The sequence below is a fragment of the Artemia franciscana genome, chromosome 3 (genome assembly GCF_032884065.1).
Source record: "Artemia franciscana chromosome 3, ASM3288406v1, whole genome shotgun sequence".
In the NCBI taxonomy this organism is placed as follows: Eukaryota; Metazoa; Arthropoda; class Branchiopoda; order Anostraca; family Artemiidae; genus Artemia; species Artemia franciscana.
In genome coordinates this window covers 28,983,335-29,004,965 of record NC_088865.1, presented here as the reverse complement: position 1 = coordinate 29,004,965, position 21,631 = coordinate 28,983,335, and the positions used below count along the sequence as shown (strand labels likewise).

Genomic DNA, 21,631 nt, shown 5'->3' with positions numbered 1-21,631 from the left:
AGGAAAAAACACAACAAAATTACTTGCAGCTGAAAAGTAACTAAGCAGGATGCAAAACTACCTCCTGGCTTAAAAGGCAAATCAATAGTTTACCAGCGGCATTATCAATGGCTAATAGTGTAAAATTTGAACTGCCGAACTAGTCATCGACCCGGTTTTGAAGACCTTTTTCTTTAGTTTAGACTGTGGGGAGATTCACTTAGTACTTTTCAAAATAAAGAACTAATGGAACACAATATTAACTCAAGAAACTTAGTTAAGATCAGACAAGAACTCAGAATCTCCAAAAATCTACGGAGAATCTCAAACTATAAGTTAGTCACAGTCATTATTGCTGGCGGGATCAGATTTGTGTATAAAAAATAATCTACTTCTCGTACTAAACTAAGCAAATTAAAATCATAAAAAAAACATCCTTAAAACTTTATTTTTATACTGGAAAAAAACTTTCTAAACACTTTATATTTCTACTGTTCAAAATCCTGTTTTGTTTTCAGTGAAGCACTAGTTTCGCTCTAAGAATACATAAAGCATCGCAAGTCAGTTTCTTTGAGCTAGTTTAGCAGATAAATGTTGCACACACTCCAAAGCAACGATTTTTGTCCGTTTCAGCTTTCAACTTCGCTCCCTACTCCATCAAATAAACTTCGTTCAACCATCAGACAACCCTCTTATCGTTATATGATGTCTGAAGTGCGATTAAGGAACAGTGTATAAAACAAGCATAAGAAGAAAATATTAATTTTTTTTTATATCGCTCAGTTTTTTGGCTAACAAATCATGGCTAGATCTTACCTTTCTGATGTTACATCATTCTGCTCAGATTTTGTTTTTGTTTAATCAATGTCCGAAGATCATAGACCTTGTTGATTTCAGTCAAAAGTGTGTATTTTCTTTTTTTCCTCCCATTACAACATTGAAACCAAGGCGTTTAACAATATTCTCATCAAAGTCAGAAGACCACTTATCAGAGCAAAATAAACAAAGATTTTCCGAGCAGGGATAAGCAGATAAGGAGGATCAAAAAGAAATAATAAAAGAATATGCACTGCCCTAATGACACTATCTTTTCGGAAATCTTAGCGACCACCTTGGAAAAAGTGCGGTAGCACAGTAGCAATGCTACTTGGCAGTCTTCATGGCCTAGTAAAATTTGTTGGCAGATTTGGAACTTTTTCGATACCTGCTTAGCAAACAATATGGGCAGTTATCTCGGGAGGATAAAAATGTCAGGTACGAACTTGAGCGTGAAAGCGACGTTATGTTCAATGTATGTCGTCTATAAGTTTGTTCTGTAAATATTTAAGGAATTTAATAAGAATTTAAGGAATTGAAAAAAGATCTCATTCTAAGATACATTGTTTGACCGCTAAGGGTAAGTGGAGTACGTTGAACAATATGAATATATCAGCTTACCAAAATAATACCAAATAGTAATATTACCAAAATAATAATTACTAAAATAATACCAAATAACAATAATAATAATACCATATAATAAAATAATACCAAATAATAAAATATCTATATATATAAAAATAAGTTGTCTGTGTGTGTGTGTGTGTCTGTCGAGTGACGTCATGTTTGTGTGTCGACTGACGTCATGTTTTCGACTGACGAAATTACAGACCGGGACATCGGGACACAAATGACGACCGGGACACCGGCAAATAGGGAATATAAATGACGACAGGGACACTCAAAGAGAAAGCGACCGGGACACAAGGAATGTTCGATTAGCAATCACCATCAACAAAGCACCGGGACACAAATGACGACCGGGACACAGGGAGTATAAATGACGACCAGGGCATAAGTAAAAAAAAACTAAAAAAACTAAAAAAAAGGTAAAAACTACAAAAAAACTAAAAAGAAAAAAAAAACTAAAAACTAATCAAAAAAACTAGAAAAGCTAAAAAACTAAAAAAACTAAAAAAAAAAAAAAAATTTAAAAAGGAAAAAAAAATGAAAAATAAAGGAGAAAAACAAAACTAAAAAAATAAAAATAAAAAAAAAAAAGAAAAAAGGGTGAAAAATACAAAAATTTATTTCATCATACACCATTTCAAAAACGAATGTATATACAGACCGGGACACCGGGACACAAATGACGACCGGGACACAGGGAATATAAATGACGACCGGGACACAGGGACACAACTACAACGGGGACGCCGGGGGGCTCAGGGGGATATATAAATGACGACGGGGACACAGGGAATGTTCGATTAGCAATCACCATCAACAAAGCTCAAGGGCAATCATTAGAATCATGAGATATAACTAAAAAAACTAAAAAAAAGACCAATTCAAAAACGAATGTACATACAGACCGGGAAACCGGGACACAAATGACGACCGGGACACAAGGAATATAAATGACGCCCGGGACACTCAAAGAGAAATCACAGACTGGGACACCGGGACACAAATGACGACCGGGACACAAGGAATATAAATGACGACCGGGACACAGGGACACAACTACAACGGGGACGCCGGGGGGCACAGGGGGATACATAAATGACGACGGCGACACAGGGAATGGTCGATTAGCAATCACCATCAACAAAGCTCAAGGGCAATCATTAGAATCATGAGGTATAGATCTGAATACGGATTGTTTTCCCATGGACCATTATATGTTGCATGTTCAAGAGTCGGTAAACCTGACAATCTATTTATATGCACAGACATTGGGACAGCAAAGAATATTGTATATTCGCAAGTTTTACGTAGTTAAAAACATATATATACATACATATATATATATATATATCTATCTATCTATATTCAAAGGTGAGACATAGGGACACAACTACAATAGCGCGTAACGACTCACACGCGCGGGGGGGCTTGGGGGGGGGGCGAAGCGCCCCCACCAACTAGGTGTTGGGGTGGCGCGAAGCGCCACCCCAACATCTAGTACCAAATAAAAATACCAAAATAATAAGGAATCTTGAAACCTCATGCTGGTGTGAACCACTATGTATTTACGTTTCTGCCGGAGACTATCAAATTTGGTATCGAATTCTTAGATTTAACTATTTAACTCTTCAGTTCATCTCTCTTATGTCATTTAGTTCCCCAATACCCTTGTTAAACTCTCTAATTTTAAATTCAATCCACTAGATCAAGTATGTAGACACGGACATTCAGGTTACCATGACTAACTTTTGTTAGTCATGGTAACCTGAATGGTTAATGAATGGTTACACAAAGTCATGCAGACTTCTATACAGATTTCGCTCACCTTGGATACTGTTGTACCTACTCCGCCCCTAGTTTGAAAGATGTTTTAATTGTTCCTCAGGAGGCAGAAAAACATTAGCATTCGTTTCACCAAACACTAGAATTGCTGCGTACCAATGTTGACCATCGTCTCAAGTAAAGATGAAGGAGCCACTTACCTTTTAGAACTTCGCTGAACAGCTTTTTGCCTCCAACAGAAGACTTGCTTTTCTCATTAATTGAACCTTTTGTCACATTCTGCAACTACAAGAATAATAAATGAGGAGCGCTCAAAACTGTTAGATATAGTTATTTTATGATTAGATATGTTAGATATAGAACAAAACTGTTATATAGTATTCAAATTATAAATCCTGACCAGTGTGCTAGTCCACAGTTCCCATTTACTCGGGCCAGACTTACACCTTGCTGGCCTTTGAGTCATTGTTAAATTTTTGTTTCTTTTTGGAACCCTTTTAATTCCAGAGACCTGTTCAAGATCATTTCATTTCTCTTGATTCCTGGTTGGCTATGTTTTTGGAGGAATGGTGGTTGAATAAGTTAACTAAAAACAAAATCACTCAACTAGCAAGGATCATTCCAAACAGGTGTTAACTACACTACAGGTAAAAATGATTCCTTAACACAACAACGAAAGTTTTGAGTAAAATACCCAACGAGAGAACTGGATTGGATTACATTTGAGTCATTTCTCAAGAAAATAGGCCTCAGGATTGTAGATTTACCAACCCCGTTCGGCAAAAAACAGAACAGCCTGCGAAGCGAGTTTACAAAGAACACTACAAGTACTAATTTACAATCTTATTTTTGTAGGTTTGCAACTAAAAATCAGTATTACCAAAGGTCCCTCATTTTGCATATTTACAAACAAATTCAATCTTACTACAACTTTATTAATTTAGATCCGGTGAGAATTTAGCACATAAACTTACTGAGTTTATTTACTCATATTTAAACTATTTTTAGTTTTTGACTGTAGTATACTAGTATATATATATATATATATATATATATATATATATATATATATATATATATATATATATATATATATATATATATATATATATATATATATATATATATATATATATATATATCATTTTTTATACCCTTTCTTCCTTTAAAAAACAACAACTGAGATTAAGACTTACGAATATTCAAATATCTGTCATTACCAGTATTCAAAGGTTAATGAGTAAGACCAAATATCTCGTTTTTACTGTGGTTTCTTTGTAATTAAGGACATAACTTAAAGCCTTTTTATTTTAAGGAATACAAACGAAAATAGCTATACACAAAAAACAAGTGTTTGGATCATGCTGTTGCTTTCTTTCTACATAGCATAAAAAAATATTTCATTAAAATTGCACCTTACATAGAACATAGCAAATAACTTAAGACACATGAATTAATTCTAAATATCAAATTTCATTAAGACCCGATCACCTATTCGTAAGATAAAAATACCCCAATTTTCACGTTTCCAAGAATTCCGGTTTCCCCCTCCAACTCCCCCCAATGTCACAGGATCTGTCCGGAATTTAAAATTAGAGCTTTAAAGCACAAGATCCTTCTAAATATCAAATTTCATTAAGATCTGGTCAACCTTTCGTAAGTTAAAAATACCTCAATTTTTCTAATTTTTCTGAATTAACCCCCCCCCAACTCTCCCAAAGAGAGCGGAACCATTATGTCAATCACTTATCTAGAGCTTGTTCTTATTATTCCCATGAATTCTCACCCCGATCTCTCCACTCTAAACGTTTTCCAAGATTTCCGGTTTCCAAGATTTTTGTTTCCCCCCAGCCCCCTATGTCCCCGGATCCGATTCGAATTGAAAATGGAGCATCTGAAACATAAAATCTTTCATATCTCAAGTTGCATTAAAATCCGATCACCCATTACTAAGATAAAGATATCTCAATTTTCACGCTTTCCAAGATTTCCGGTTTCCCCCTCCAACTCCCCCCAATGTCACCAGATCTGGTCAGGATTTAGAATAAGAGCTCTGAAGCACAAGATCCTTCTAAATATCAAATCTCATCAAGATCTGATCACCCGTTCGTAAACTACAAATACATCATTTTTTTCGAATTACCACCCCCCCCAGCTCCCCCAAAGAGAGCAAATCCGATCAGGGTATGTCAGTCACGTATCTTGAACTTGTGCTTATTTTTACCACCAAGTTTCACCCCGATCCCTCCCCTCTAAGCGTTTTCCGAGATTTTAGATTTCCCCCTCCAACCCCCCCTCCCAATGTCACCGGATCCAGTCAGGATTTAAATTAACAGCTCTAAGACACGATATCCTTCTGAATATCAAATTTCATTAAGATCCGATCACCCGTTCGTAAGTTAAACATACATCATTTTTCCCAATTTTTCCGAATTAACCGTCTCCCCACTCCTCCCCCTCCCCAGATGATCGAATCGGGGAAATTACTATTTCTGATTTAATCTGCTCTGGTCCCTGATACCTCTGCCAAATTTCATCGTCCTAGCTTATCTGGAAGTGCCTAATCTAGACAAACCAGGACAGAAAGACCGACAGACCGACAGAATTTGCGATCGCTATATGTCACTTGGTTAATACCAAGCGCCATAAAAACATTCAATGAGTAGTACTATACGCCATAATTTGATGAACGTATTCTGATGCAAACTGGTTCTTCTTCCTTTTTTCTTCTACATATGACAGCTCAAAACTAAACTTAATTTTTTTGCTTGTTTCTAAAGTGGACACTAGTAACTTTTTTTTCACCCTGGAGGCATAGTTTGAAGTCTTAGTGGCCTATGCCAATTTAGACATCTTATTAGTTTTTCGAGAAGGAAGCAGGAATTTCCAAAGGAGCTTTTTAACTTTTTAGCCTGAGGATATTTTCCAGCAAACAGAAGTTTCCCTGTTAATAGGACATTTTAAGGAGCCTAAAACCTAAGCATTTTTAACGACGGATATTTTGCATAGTAAGGCGGGGCATAACCCTTAATTTTTTATTATGAGTGGTATTTTCTGAATTAAAAAACAACCTTGAACAATTTTACTTACCGAAATCCTTTATAAACCCAAGCTTAAATCTAACACAAAGTTCAAACAGTGCTCCCATTTTACATATATTAAATGTTTTTAGCTAGACTATTTAGAAGGCTAATACAGTTCACAGCACAATTTATTCAAATGACTTTTTCCAAAGAAACCATATTGGCTTGAGCATGGTCCATTTCCATTCTGGTATTCTTTTTATCTCATTTATGATGAAGAAAAGTTGAGTTACTCTGACAAACTGTGAAGAAAACAGATCAGTAAAAAATAAGGTTTGTTGACTTACCACCTTCTTCTTAAAAATTGGCAATGGCTTGTTGTCCTTCATTTTAAACAAACTTGACGGGATATCATCTACCCTTCTTTTACTAAGGCGAGGCTGAGTCATAGACAGATGAGTAGGCTTAGTCCCTCTTTTTACTGGCGTAGATGGAGGGAGGCGTGAGTCGACATATTCAGGACTTAGTTGTGGACCAAAGGACACTGATCTTCGTGTCTGAACCCCTGTTTAAAACAAGAAAGATTTGAATACAAGCAATCACAATCAGATGAAGTTTTAAATATGGAGCAAAATACAGTTTTCTACTATTTATAACTCAGCTATTTGAAAATAGGTACTATTTAACCACGGATGCAGACAGTTCAGGCCTTTAATTGAGGGGATACTTGATATACCCACCGAAATGGGGGGGAAGGGTTGGAATAAGAAAAGTACCTTTACACAAACAAATCCAAACTCTCATACATTTAAAGTGCATCTACAGATTATTTCTTTGATGGAAAGGGTTCACTGGACCCACCTATGTCAGGTACGCACGGAGGCCTAGTCCTTCAAAAAAATCGTGCTTTAGGCCAAAAACTACTAGATTTTATACACAAGGTCATAAAAGACTTTTAGTCAAGCTGTGCCACGAAATGAAGTTTTTAGCTCCTATGTATTCTTTGCCAGAGGGTCATTGAGGCCATATCCTTCCTTCTGTTGCAAAAATGACACGGAATACATCTTGAAATTAGTTGAAAATGTTGAGTTGTTGCAGTATTCTAATACTCTGTATATATATAGTCGTAGTTAAAATAATTCACATCTACACACAGCAGGGCCTCTAATGCTGATTAAGAGCGCCCCACGTTCCACAGAAAGATTATGGCCAACGCATTCTCTTTTTTTCCATAGAACAATTATCTGAACCCCCCTCCCTTATTAAAACGAGCATACCTGTTGACAGAGTAAACAGAAAAGTTTTGGCCTAGAAAGGTGTCTATTATGTTTTAAGCCTCCCTTCCATAGCCCTGGAATTTTCCTGTGATTCCCTTGTTTATTAGAAATAATTTCCCTATGAGAGGCGGGTGGAGGGCAAACGCCAAAAAATACATTTTAGTCTAAAATTTTCAATTGTTTTGAGGCGATTCTTTGTACCTACCAAACAGTTCGTGGTGCGACTTACCCCCCTGTGGGAGGGGCTGCAAGTTACAAACTGTGCCCTGTGTTTACATATAGTAATGGTTATTGAGAAGTGTACAGACGTTTTCAGGGGGATTTTTTGGTTTGGGGGGAAGAAGTTGGGGGAGGGGAGGGGGTTACGTGGGAGGATCTTTCCATGGAGGAATTTGTCATGGGGAAGAGAAATTCAATGAAGGGGGCACAGGATTTTCTAACATTATTTAAAAAAAAATGAAAAAATAAATATGAAAAGTTTTTCAACTGAAAGTAAGAAGCAGTATTAAAACTTAAAACTAACAGAAATTATTACGCATATGAGGGGTTTACCGCCTCGTAATACCTCGCTCTTTACGCAAAAGTATTTTTAGTAATTTCAACTATTTGTTCTATGGTCTTTGTGATTCAGGGGTCATTCTTAAGGAATTGGGACAAAATTAAGCTTAGTGTAAAGAGCGAGGTATTGACGAGGGGGTGAACCCGCTCGTATACGCAATAAAAACATATGAATATAGAAGTTCGTTACGTAAGTTAATTGATAAGTTACGTATATTTTTTACTAATGAGAACGTTCGTAAGAATTAAAAGTTCTAGTTGTCTTTTTAAGTAATCAAAAAATTGGAGGGCAACTAGGCCATCTCCCTCACTCCTTTTTTTTCTTAAAATCATCTGATTAAAACTATGAGAAAGCCATTTAGCCAAAAAAAAAAAAAAATATCTAAATTTCGTTTTAACTATTTATGCAGGGAGAGCCAAGATCAAAACATGCATTAATTCAAAAACTTCCAGAAATTAAATAAAAAAAACACAGTTTTTTCAACTGAAAGTAAGGAGCGACATTAAAACTTGAAACGAACAGAAATTACTCCGTATATGAAAATGACTTTAGCGTTCTTTACGCTAAAGTGTTTTACTGTTTAGAAAGTAGAGTTAAGAGAAAGAGTCAAACTTAAGCGTAAAGAGCGGGGCGTTGAGGAGGAAAAGCCCCTTTCATATACGGAGTAATTTCTGTTCGTTTTAAGTTTTAATTTCACTCCTTACTTTCAGTTGAAATTTTTTTTTAATTAAATCTCATAAGAGGAAGATGATTCTTTTCATCCCACTTCCTTCAGTGTCGAGCTACGAAAATATGCTAGCATTTTCGTCTAAATTCGAGAATTATGCTGAAATTGCATTTCAATTTTTTTTTTTTTTTTTTTTTTTTTTTTTTTTTTTTTTTTTTTTTTTTTACAAGATTGTCACAGCAAAAGAAAAGGGGTCCCTCACTTCTTTATTGATATAATAATCTTGTGATTATTGGAATATAACTATATAACTTATTATATACACATATATATACTCACTTCTATATATATATTATATATATATATATATATATATATATATATATATATATATATTTATATATACATATATATATATATATATATATATATATAAATAGGAAATTCAACAACAAAAAAGACCAATGTGTACTTACTCGACAGTCCAGGAGTAATGCCTGGTGCTAAAGAAGCAGGAGGGCTACGAAGATGTCGCATCACAGAAGCTTGTCCAAAAGAAATCTTGTTTGGTTTGGTCCCAGAAATCTTGTCTGGCTTGGTCCCAGCAATCAGAGAAGCACGTGATGGGCGAGGAGTTGTAGAATCTGCTGGAGCGACAACAACTTCTTTATTTCCCAAGGTCAATCTGCGCGTAGACGCTTTATCCTTCACAGTGAGGTTGGAAGAACTACAAGAATCAAGAAATGATATCATACTAACATCTTCAGTGCTAAAAGTTTGGTTTTTTAAGCTTTGAAGTTCAAAATTGTTTTGCAAATCTTGCGATTCCAGAACAGAAATATCCTCGGCAAGAAACGTAGACTCCTTAGCAGATGCGTTTTCAGCTTCTGAATTTTTAGGCGAAAGTTCACTTATGAGTCTTCTACCCGAACTTCTATTTGAGCTTGCTCTTCTTTTGCTGGGAGAGGCCTCCGCTTCAGAACTGGAACGCAAGATGGCAGCAACGGGATCTTGACTGGAGACAGGCAAATACAGCGATTCACTGCCATCGGTCACAAAATCATCTTCTTCGGCCACTGAATCTCTAAAACATAATCTATTGCTTATACTTCCTCGAGACAGTCTCTTGTCATAAATGGGATATTGGCTATCCATTAATTGGTTATCGCTTTGATCGAAATTCAATGGCTCAATACTACTGTTCAAAACATGATCTTGAGGTGATAAAGAACTTGATGTTTTCTTAGCAATTCTTTGAGACGATCTCCAAGCATTAGTATGATCTTGGTTGTCCAATGGTTTGTTTTGGTCAATATCTAACAGATTGATAGAATTATTTGCAATAGCATTTGTGTCTACCACAGAGGGGGGTCGTCTTTCACTATTTAAGGGTGAAATCTCAGTAGTTGGTTCAGAATTCCCAGAACTTTCTTTGAGGCTTCTTCGAGATAACCTTCGACCAGATTCTACGTCAGAGCTCTTTTTTATCTCCTTCCCAGAAACCTCACTGTACCTACTAACTTTTTTACTAGATAAAGAGCGTTTTCGATTTCCGAATAAATCCATAGTACTTGTGAATGATTCATTTATTTTAGTGGTTTCGATCTCCTTTTCAACTGATCGTGGCTCTTCCATTTCATCCTGTTTCATTACTTCCTCCACAACTGTACTAGTGCACAGGTCCACTTCTTTTGTTCCAACACGTTCTTCAAGTGATCCACCACTGTTTTTCATAGATAAAGAAACACGATTCCTTTTTATCGACATTTTTCTATTAGCTTTTGAGCATTGTTTATTGTTATCATCAGGCCAATTTTTCGCCACAGTAATCACAGGCAGGCTTAATCGATATCTACTCATGCTTTTTTGAGTAGCCTCTTTGAGTTCTCGTGCAGCAATTGTTGATTTCCTTCTATTGACTACTTTGGCCAAGTTTTTCTCTAACATATCAATACTTTCAGCAAACACAGAATCTAAGTTGGTGCTCTCGACCTTTTCGCTCGTTATTTTTTCCATTTTCAAAGGCGAAGACTGTCGAGTGGCGAGTGTTTCTTTACTGCGGTTTCGTCTAAGCTTTTCATTTGAAGTTTCAACGGGTGTCTTTTCCATAGACACGAAGGGCGATTGCTCTACAGACTTAGGTTTAACGATCAAATCATTTGCTGTATTTTCTTCAGTTGCTGTTGATATCTTAGGTTGTTTTATAATACTAGAGGTTACAGCTTCTGATTTGTTTAAATCAGCTTGAGATGTAGCCACGGAGGGTTGTTGACTGAAATTATTCTGCTGCTCTGTGTCCAAACTGCCTTGACTTCTTCCAAGTGATCTTGAACGTCGGGTTTTGCCTGAAAAAAAAAACATAGGAGAATTTTCTCTGCCAACAACAATTAATTTTGATTGTTTTGGCTATTCTGGAAGGTACTTGACTTAGCTGAATAGAACTATAAGGAAGGAATCCAGAATTTTAGTGATCCTCTGGGAAGATATTTTGAAGCGCCTAATTCAACTTCTTCTCTCTCCACAGGGCACTGATCTTTAATGAACTCTAAGAATATTTGTGATATAAAAGTAAAACCTTGCAAAATAGACCTTCTGCTCAAACGAAGTACGATAGAAGTGTTCCGAGCCTCATAGCTTTGTTCACTCCCAATTTGTAAAGTTTTGAAGATCTGTAAATCTGCTTATTAAATTCTGGACTAAAAGACGCTTGATATGGCTTAAAATTTTGATGAGATAATAAGAATTGCATTTTCAAAAACTAAAGCCAATGAAACATGATTCTAAAAACTAAGTTAAGGTAATACACTTTTTGTTAGATTTGAAATAGACACAGACCTTTCATTGCCAATACATTCCCCGGGTACACTTTGGGCCCTGGATTTTTTCATGAAAGTTTAATTCACCTAAACCAACTATTTTTAAAGATAGCAAGAAGCGCCTAAACTAGAATTTTACCGAAAAATATCTTTTTTAATTAAGTTATAAAATTATTTTTCTATGAGAAGTAAAAGGCAAATTTAAAAGTCAAACGAAGAGAAATTAAATTCAATAAAGAAATAAAATTTAGAACCAGTTGACAATGCATCCAAACGTAAAACAAAAAAATTTGACGTCTCCACATTGCCTTAAAAGACCATCGTCATTCGCGCTAGCCGGAAAACTACATGAATAGTTTAAATTGAAATGTGCAAGAATACATAAAATCTAGCCCCCATCCCAACCATAAAACCCCAAAAGCACTTGACTTTACAGAATATGAAATAGAGTTTATATCAAGGTTCTTTTATTTTAATCATTTCTCTTTATCTCGTCCTTTCACTTGCAAGATACCCTTTAGTGTGTTTCTTTAATCTTCTTTATCTACACTTACCACAATGATGGTAATTATTAGTTACTGGGTCAATATATCAAAGTTTGAAAAGTGTATTGTCCCTACCCTGGAATAAAAAAAAAAAAATTCTAATTTCTGGGAACAAATAAAAATACCCCCCATGAATGTGTTCAGAGAAAAGAAACAAGCGATACCAAAACCTAAAATGAGCAGAAATAGAAACATATAATACATCAAATGTAAAACGAAAAAAATTATAAATCAGACCTTCTTAAACTATGGGTCATGACCCCAAATAGGGTCGCGTCGCAAAATTATGGGGTCGCGAGAGATTTTAATGTTAAATATTTAAATATATGATTTTATACATCTAGATGTGTACTTTTGCAGAATTACTCTCACAAACCTGCACAAAAAAAGGTTGGAGTGCACCCACATGGGTTCAGCGAGCCAATGATTCAATAACACTGCATGTAATGTGAACTAGTCAAGTATTGACTCTTTTCGCAGTGTTGCCATATTGGCTTATTTCTCCCCAGTCTGGCTTATTTCGAAGGTGAAAGATGGTATTTTCTTAATTCATCTGCTGAATCTTGCCTAATTTTATTGTAATCTGGCTTATTTTGGCATAAAATACTTTTTCGAGAAAAAAAATAACTTTCTTCAGACATCCATAGATCATTTGAATCGAATAATTTTACGTCACATAGCGAAGCTTCTCTGTGTGCTCGGAAGGCTGGGAAGGACGAACTAGAGGTCTCTGTTCGTCAATTCTTCTAATGGGTGCAAGATTTTGTTCTCAGAGATTGCGTTTGGCACAGTAAAATTGTTTTTCAAGGCTATGACTTATTTTTTGTACCTTCTGACAACACTGGGTCGTCTAGTGAAGTCACTTGTCACTGTTTCACCGTAACGACATTTCTTTTTTTTTATTCACTAATTAATCAACTATTACAATATTTTATTTTATATATTTATTTGATTTCGGGATCAAAATAGTTTTAGCCCTGGATAAATGGCTTAACATACATAAGAATGGTACTGATGCAGATAACAACGCAACAAACTCTACTCAGGCGGGACAAAGTATTGAAATAAAACCATCTAATGTACAAAAAGGAAAATATGATGAATGATTTCTTCCATTTTGCTTAAAATTTCAATATTATAATGATAATCAACAACCTTTTCATTTGATCAGTAATAAATTATAGGCTTTTGAGATATGAAACCTTCAAAAAAAAAAAAACATCTTGAATCAGAGTACGTTTTTATGTCAATAAACCAAAATAATATTTTGAAAGACCGCATAAATATTTAAATAAAGCAAAAACAAATCCTGTGAGAAATCTATGACCGTTAATGAAAAATATTTACTAGTGACATATGGTTTCATACTGTATTGCTACAAATAAAATGAGGCTCACCATTGCAGAAGATCTTATATTGCCTACTACTATTTTTAGAAAAATTGTAGAAATGCCAGATGAAAGTAAATATTTCAATGATATTCGAAAAATGTCTTTGTCAAACGACACTGTCTCGAATAGAATTTCTGATATTAAGAAGGACCTTATTAGTACATACACACTAATACTATTAGTACATACTTATATACACTTATTAGTACAACTTATTATAAGAATTAAAGGAAGCCCAAAATTTTCAATTCAACTGAGCGAAACAACTGATAATACTAAATTGGCTCCATTGTTAGTATATGCCAGGTATATTTATAAAGATTCGTGGAGGAAGAACTGTCATTTTTTCGTTATAAAAGCCAAAAAGACTTCTTTTCTAGCATCTCCCCAGCAACTATATTTTTACTTTAGCATCTTAAAATTTTTAAATATTTAATATTTTGGTTTATCTTCTATCCACAGTTTTTATCCTGCAATATTTGTGTTAGCAATCATATGAGTGTTGTTGTGCTTTATTTTCGTTCATCATTTACCTCAGACATTTCTTCAATGCCTTTTGCTCAGGCTGTTTTGATTCATTAATCATCTTTCATAATTACGCAACATATTGGTTTTAAATCATTTTTTCAAGCTGCTCATTATAATTATATAACTTTCACTCGCTGCCTTATTCTCCAAGAGGCCCTTGCAGCAAAAAAAAAACTTAGCACCAGAATGAAACGATATCCTTCAGGATGCTGCTAAGATTGTGAATTTTAATAAGAGCCATGGCCTTAACATCCGTGTATTTTCAAATCTTTGTAAGGAGACGGATTCCAAATGCACAACTTTAATATTACGTGCAAATGTAAAATGGTTGTGAGGAGATTTAAGTTTAAGAATATGATTGTTATTAAAGGACGAATTGAAATATTTTTAAACAAACGAAAATGTTTCAAATAACTTAGACTATCCAAGCTGTGTTAATTCTCAGATATGTTTGTAAAATTCATCGATCTCAACTTGTCTCTCCAAAAAAAAGCAATATATTTACTTCAAATAATAAAATTCAAGTCTTATTAAAAGAAAACATCAACATTTGGTAAAATAAGGGAGAAAAAAGAATCGTTCGAAATCTTTTTCACTGTCGACAATTTCATAACCGAGAAAATCATTCTAAAACATTTATTACAGAAATTATTGTAGATCACTTAAAAGTACTAGAACGCAATTATGTACATATTTTAAATTAAAATATTGATATCAAAAAGGTAGCTTGGATTCGAAAGCTGTTTGGATTGGCTTAGGTGAGATTGATCGCCTGTCGCTTAAAGCTCAAGAGGAATCTCCTGAGATTCCGAGCGACTCAAATTTAAAACTAGAGTTTCAAAAACAGCTCTTAAATAAATTCTGGATCAGAACTTGAAGTGTCCTCAATCGCTGATATAGCGTTAAATGTTCTTCTGCCATTCAACATTACATATTTATGCTAAGTTACTTTCTCAGATTTCATACATGTTAAATCTCAGTATTGTTCAAGAGGTCTTACGTCCAGCTGCAGCAAACATTCTACCAAAATTTAATTTGTTATGCAATAAAAAAAAGACATATCCATTTCATTAAATTTTTCCTTTAATATTACTACTAAAGATCCGACTATTAAATCCGAAATTTCCATTTTTCCCTTGTCTTTTTCCACGTACAGAAAAAAAAAATCTCATTTTCTGAAAAGCCAAATCAGCTTTACGAGCATTTGTCTTTACATGGGTATCCCAGCTTATCCTACATTTTAAGGGATACCTCGTCTCTACATGGGTATCCTACATTTTAAGGGTATCCCAGGCCCTACCAATTTTTTTTTTGTAAAATAGGCTCCGCTTAGCTATTGGATTTACAGATGCTAGTTTGAAACAGTTCAGAATAAAATTGGCACTTAGTCCCATTTTTGGATAAACCACTTCTTTTTTGGTGTTTGTGTGAACGGAGTCTCCTTAACGCAAGGACTTAGACATACAAGTCCCAAGCCAATTAAAAATATTATTTTTGCCCAATTTAAGGAGAAATAGGGTTCCCTTGAGGTAACTTAAAGAGGTAATTCAATCGATTTAAAAAATAAAATTTGCCGGCCTTTTTCGGCCCCATTGTTGGGCAAACTGATTATTTTTTTTTTTTTTTTTTTTTTTTTTTTTTTTTTTTTTTTTTTTTTTTTTTTTTTTTTTTTTTTTTTTTTTTTTTTTTTTTTTTTTTTTTGTAGTGGAGCCTCCTTGGCCTAAGGACTTAGAGTTTCTATAATTAGGAAATATTTTTTACACTTTCAAGGCTCTAATTTTGGAGGGCATGTGCTCCCAACAAATAATTTATAAGATTATGGTCTTAAAAACACCTAACCATTTTTATGCCCTCCCTTTGGCCCAATAACAACTTAAGGTCCCCTTGGCCCATGGAACTATTCTTTAAAGCGATCTTCAATAAGAAATATTAAAATTTTAAAAACTTGCCTAGTCCCTGGGTCCAATTAATATTATACTCGAATCTAAAGTTTCTTGTTCCAATTCGAATAATATCTCCAGAAGACAAGATTTTGCCTTGAACTGAGATAAATTCACCATTTACGACAGCTGGATTTTCGGGGTTGCAGCTTCTACACAGTATCTGGAAAGAAAAACAGCATAGAGGATTTGCATTCCAAATTTACCCTCTTCAAAATCCAACTTATCTCTTTCAAATCACCTTCAAGGTTATTCAGATCAGAGCTCTCTACCAACGTGGTTTCAAACGCTTAGATAAGATACGGTTTTATAGTTCAAAGAGACTATTACAAGCTCTAAGGGAACCCATCTCGCTTTGTCCGTCAAAATAATACACGTAATACATTAATGTAATAAATTATAAAATAGAAGAACATCAATACAATACCTAATAATAGTTTTGAAATCAAATAAAAACAATTTATGAGGGCATAGTTAACAAAAGGGCACAATATTTAAATAAATAAATTCAGAAGATCCAAGTAAAATTTATGCAAAACAAAACTTTATCAAACAAATGACTAATATAAAAACTACTACATTAGAAAATAGTACAGCGATTAGAAAACATTTTTGTTTAAAAACTCGAAGACACAAGGACCAAATATGTTCCTAGCCTCTTTCTGCAAAAAAAAATTAATGAAACTAACGAACGAACCAGACATTTAATTACTTGATGAGATAATTCACGAAAAAGTGGATGAAACTGCTTCAAAACTTCTCAGTAACTGTACGAGGTCGACGAGTAATTAAGACAACTGAAAACACTAAATAGGAGAAAAGGGGTCCACCATGAAAACTTAAGTATGGTTTTGAAAATGACAGACTTGTCAGAGCACATTAAAATGCTATTTAATTTCTTTTTAGGTGGTAAAACGCAAGTCTTTAAGGAGGAAGGGGTATAAGATTTTAACTTATTTGTAGATTATCCTGAGAAAACACTACTGAACAGATTTAATTTTGTCGCGAAGTTCAATGAAAAGATGACTATGCCTGACCTGCCAGACTTTTTGCAAAAACATCCTGGCAAAGGAAACGTTACCATGGAGGGGAGGCACCTTTTGGCCTTTAAATTTATTAAGAAGTTTAATCAAGGAAAGACATTCATTTGCTCGTTTAACGATATTTGAAACATACATATTCCGATTGCAGTCATTGGAAACTGAGTTTAAAATTTTAGGCTCACTATGATCTAAAAAAGGCAAGAGCTTTACTGCAATACAGTCTTTTACTGGAACTATATGGACTGATACAAAGCCCCACCACTGGAACTTCACCCATTACATTTAATGGGTAAAATAAATGACCCACTACTAGTTGTAATAACGATGCCCATGTGATCAGGTGGAAAATGCTTTCAGAGCTTCCTGATGCACTTGAGAGTGAAGACATTTCTCAAATGGACTCAGTAAAATCGTCTTCTAGAGTGCTATGTTGCTTTGAACGGCTAACATATTTTTTGGAGTTTTGGGCAGTATTCCTTAGTATAAGAAGAATATATTCACAACGGTATAAGGTTTAAAGTTAATTCGCAGCCTCGACGCTCAAACCTAAGAAAATATTTAAAAAAAAATTTGGTCAACTTGACCTCTGCCAACAAGCATAACTACCCATAAGTTTATTTCCCAGAAAGCTAGAAAGGGTGGTTCTATATTGAGAATAGTCCAAACCCAAAACACCCTTGAAGGGCTGAGCTTCAGCATGAAAAACTTGAAAAGGTTCTATACAATAATATTTTCCTTCATAGTAAACTGGAATCAGTTTGAACTCACCATTTGGTCAGACCAAGGCAAACGAAAGTTCACAGTTTGGATGAACTTTCTAGGTCTAATTGATATTGGCCGTAGACCTACCTTTAAGGCTAACAAATGGAAGGTACTACAAAGCCAAAAGGCCCGTTTGTAAAACTGAGATTGTAAGGACTCTTACAATCATGCTTAGAAATTACAAATGCTTAGAAATACGAAGATCATCAAAACCCTTATAGTCTTGATTCGGCATAATGCATCAAGAGGTGGTTTTCCACAGGCACTTACAACTCAATTCATCTCTAGTCCTAATTTCACTCTAACGGGACCAGAGTTATCTAACTATATTTTTAAGTTTGTATTAATCCCAGCATATAGTAGTCTTATCAACCCGTTCCAGTCTGATTCTATTTCGCTTGGTTGGTTATTAAATATGAAAAACTAAAGTTTTGAACTCAATACAACATATGCCAGATTAAAAGTTAAATTTCAATTTACTTCAAACCAAACAGTAACTTGATAACAATAGATGAATCAAAAGAATTGAATTTTGATGCTTATTTAAAATATAGAAAAATTTTCAAGATTAATGTGACCTATCAAAAGCTACGAGTCGGAGAAAATTTGCCAATTTTTTGAAAAAGATAGAAACGCCCCCAAACCATCAAGTGATTTTAATGAAAATCACACCGCCAGAATAAACATATCAGAAAACCCCACGGTAGAAGTTTTAAGCTCCTATATACAAAAATGTGGAATTTTATATCTTTTTACCAGACGAAAGATCACGGATGCGTTTTTGTTCTTCTTTTCCCTAGGGGTGATCGTACCGAACCACTGATCCCAGAAGATCGGGACTCACCCAATCAAAATTTTAAGATAGCCATTTTGTTTAATATAGTCGAAAAATCTAATAACTATGCCTTTGAGTGCGACTTGACCCCCCACTGTCCCGAAGAGAAGGTAAACAAGCTATGAATTTTGCCCATCGTTTACATACAGCAACAGACATTTTTTTTTTGGGGGGGGGACAGATTTTTCTGGTTGGGGGAGCTCATGGGAGGATCTTTCTATAGAGAAATTTATCACGGGGGAAGATAGTTTTTCGTATGAAATGTAATTTTCCATGGAGGGGGAGCAGGATCTCCCGGCGTAATTTAAAAAACGATCAGAAATTAAATAAAAAACTATTTTTTCGACAGGAAGTAAGTAGCAACATTAAAACCTAAAACGAACAGAAAGTACACGAGGTTGGTACTCTTCAATATCATGCCCTTTGCGATAAAGTTTTTTTTGGAAATTTTAAAAAAAGCTTATTATTCTAATTAAACAACTCTTGTGTTTCAGGAATAATTCTTATATAATTGGAACAAAGAGTCAAACTTTAGCGTAAAGAGCGAGATACTGAAGAGGGGACAATGCCCTTCATATACATAATACTTTACTTTCGTTTTAAGTTTTAATGCTGTTTCTTACTTTCAGTTAAAAAAAACTTGTTCTTTTACTTATTACAAAAGACCGACCATAGCATCTTACACTGGCCATAAAAGATAATTATTATTGCTGCTAAAACCTCGTTGCAATGTTAATTCAACCGAGGCTGACTTATGTAAAAAATATTTACACTCTAAATTAGACAATTCGTGACTCATTAATAAGTCCTTCTTCTAAAATTACATAAAAACCCACTCTCCAGAATCTTTAGGCCAATACAGGACTTAGAAAAATCTGTTGTTATTTTACTTGGATTTCTGCCTAAGAAATGACTAAGTAAAGCACCGATAGTTTCAGCTCCTATGCAGAACAACCAAAGATAAACTCCAAAGCAATATGGTTGAAGGTTCAGGAGACGAGATCACATCAAGCAAGGAATGAAAAGATTTTTCTTTTTAAGACTGGAGATTATTAGAAGTAAAAAGCGTCCTTGCACTTTTAGTTTCTAGCAACATGACCAAAATTAAAACAAAAACAAAAAACTTTTTTTTCGAAATGAAAGTAAGGAGCAACACTGAAACATAAAACGAATAGAAATTATTCCATGTGTAAAATTGGCTTCCTTCTCCTCGATTCCTTGCTCGTTACACTAGAATTTTTTTACTTTAGAAAATCTTTCGATTCCACAACCCTTGTGTTTCAGCACTCGGTCTTACAGAATTGGGACAAATCTTTCTGGTCGTTTAAAAGGGCATTAAACCATCAATTTCTGTTCGAATTGAGCCCTCCCCTATCTTCTAGGGTTGTTTCTTTGATATGATCAAGCCTGGGGAAAACAACAAACCAACAAATAAATACGTATCCATGATCTTTCTTGTGGCAAAAAAAAATCCCACATTTTGTAGATAAAAGCTTGAAACCTCCACAATGTCATTCTCTGATATACTGAATCTGATGGTGTGATTTTCACTAAGATCACATGATTTTTTGGGAATATTTCCCCCCTTTTCACAAATCAGGCAGATTTTTCTCAGACTTGTAGCTTTTGATGGGGCCGAGCCGCTCCTCACTTACAGCTCGTTACCATGAACTGTTTGATTTGGCTCCGTAAAATCGACTACGACCTCACGATAGACATAACAGCAGACTCATAACAGCTGAAACGACTACTAAAATCATTGTTCTATTGTAAGCATTACGAGTAAAATCACTCCGCATAGCAAGGGCAATGCAAGATACTTCAGAAACATCTTGCAAGAGAGTTCAATTCCAAATAACCGGAGTTATCTACAATATTAGTCCTCCATGTAATTGTTAATAAACTTGATTAAAACCCCCTTCAACGGTTTTTTGCTAAGCCCAGCAAGGACAAGTTTGCTTGTATTTGAGTGCCCAATATTTTCCTTCCATAATCAGACATTTCAAATGCCCCAAAAGTTAACTCAACAGGTTTTTTATGGCACTTGGTATTAACCAAGTGACATATAGCAATCGCAAATTCTTTCGGTCTGTCTGTCGGTCCCGGTTTTGCTACTTTAGGCACTTCCAGGTAAGCTAGGACGATGAAATTTGGCAGGCGTGTCAGGGACCGGGCCAGATTAAATTAGAAACAGTCGTTTTCCCAATTTGACTATCTGAGTGGAGTGGGGAGCGGTTAATTTGGAAAAAACAGAAAAAATTAAGTATTTTTAGCTTACGAACGGTTGATCAGATCTTAGTGAAATATGATGTTTGGAAGGATATCGTGTCTCAGAGCTCTAATCCCGACCAGATTTGGTGACATTGGGGGGGAACCTATGGAGGGATCGGGATGAAACCTGGTGGGAAAAATAAGCACAAGTCCTAGATACATGATTGACATAACCGGAACAGATCTGCTCTCTTTGGGGTAGTTGGGGGGGGAGGTTAATTCCGAAAAATTTGAAAAAACGAGGTATTTTTAGCTTAAGAGCGGGTGATCGGATCTCAATGCTCTTATTTTCAATCCCGACCGGATCTGGTGACATTGGAGGGAGTTTGGGGGGGGGGCTGAAATCATGGAAAACGCTTAGAGTAGAAGGATCGGGATGAAACTTGGTGGGAAAAATAAGCAAAAGTCTTGGATACGTGATTGACATAATTGGAACGGATCCGCTCTATTTGGGGGAATTGGGGGGGGTTAATTCTGAAAAATTAGAAAAAATGACGGATTTTTTATCTTACGAAAGAGTGATCGGATCTTCATGAAACTTCATATTTAGAAGGACCTCGTAACTCATATCTCTTATTTTAAATCTTAACCGGATCCAGCGTCATTGGGGGGGGCAGTTGGGGGAGGGGACCGGAAATCTTAGAAAATACCTAAAGCGGAGAGATCAGGATAAAACCGGATGGGAAGAATAAAAACAAGTCTAAGACACGAGACTGACATAACCGGACCGGATCCGCTCTCTTTGGTGGAGTTGGGGGGGGGGG

At 35.2% G+C, this 21,631-nt stretch overlaps 1 protein-coding gene across 3 annotated transcripts in view; it reads right to left on the bottom strand.

The window, feature by feature from the left end:
- LOC136025128 (proliferation marker protein Ki-67-like) overlaps positions 1-21,631 on the bottom strand; it is a 75,986-nt gene that overhangs the window by 42,027 nt on the left and 12,328 nt on the right. For 2 of the 3 annotated variants that reach the window (XM_065700873.1, XM_065700875.1), the window contains exons 3-6: positions 15,966-16,119; positions 9,213-11,081; positions 6,581-6,798; positions 3,411-3,495 (exon numbers count right to left, since the gene is read on the bottom strand). In XM_065700873.1, the coding sequence (XP_065556945.1) occupies positions 3,411-3,495; positions 6,581-6,798; positions 9,213-11,081; positions 15,966-16,119 (2,326 nt within the window). The remainder of the gene's footprint in view (positions 1-3,410; positions 3,496-6,580; positions 6,799-9,212; positions 11,082-15,965; positions 16,120-21,631) is intronic. The other variant, XM_065700874.1, reaches the window with a different exon arrangement.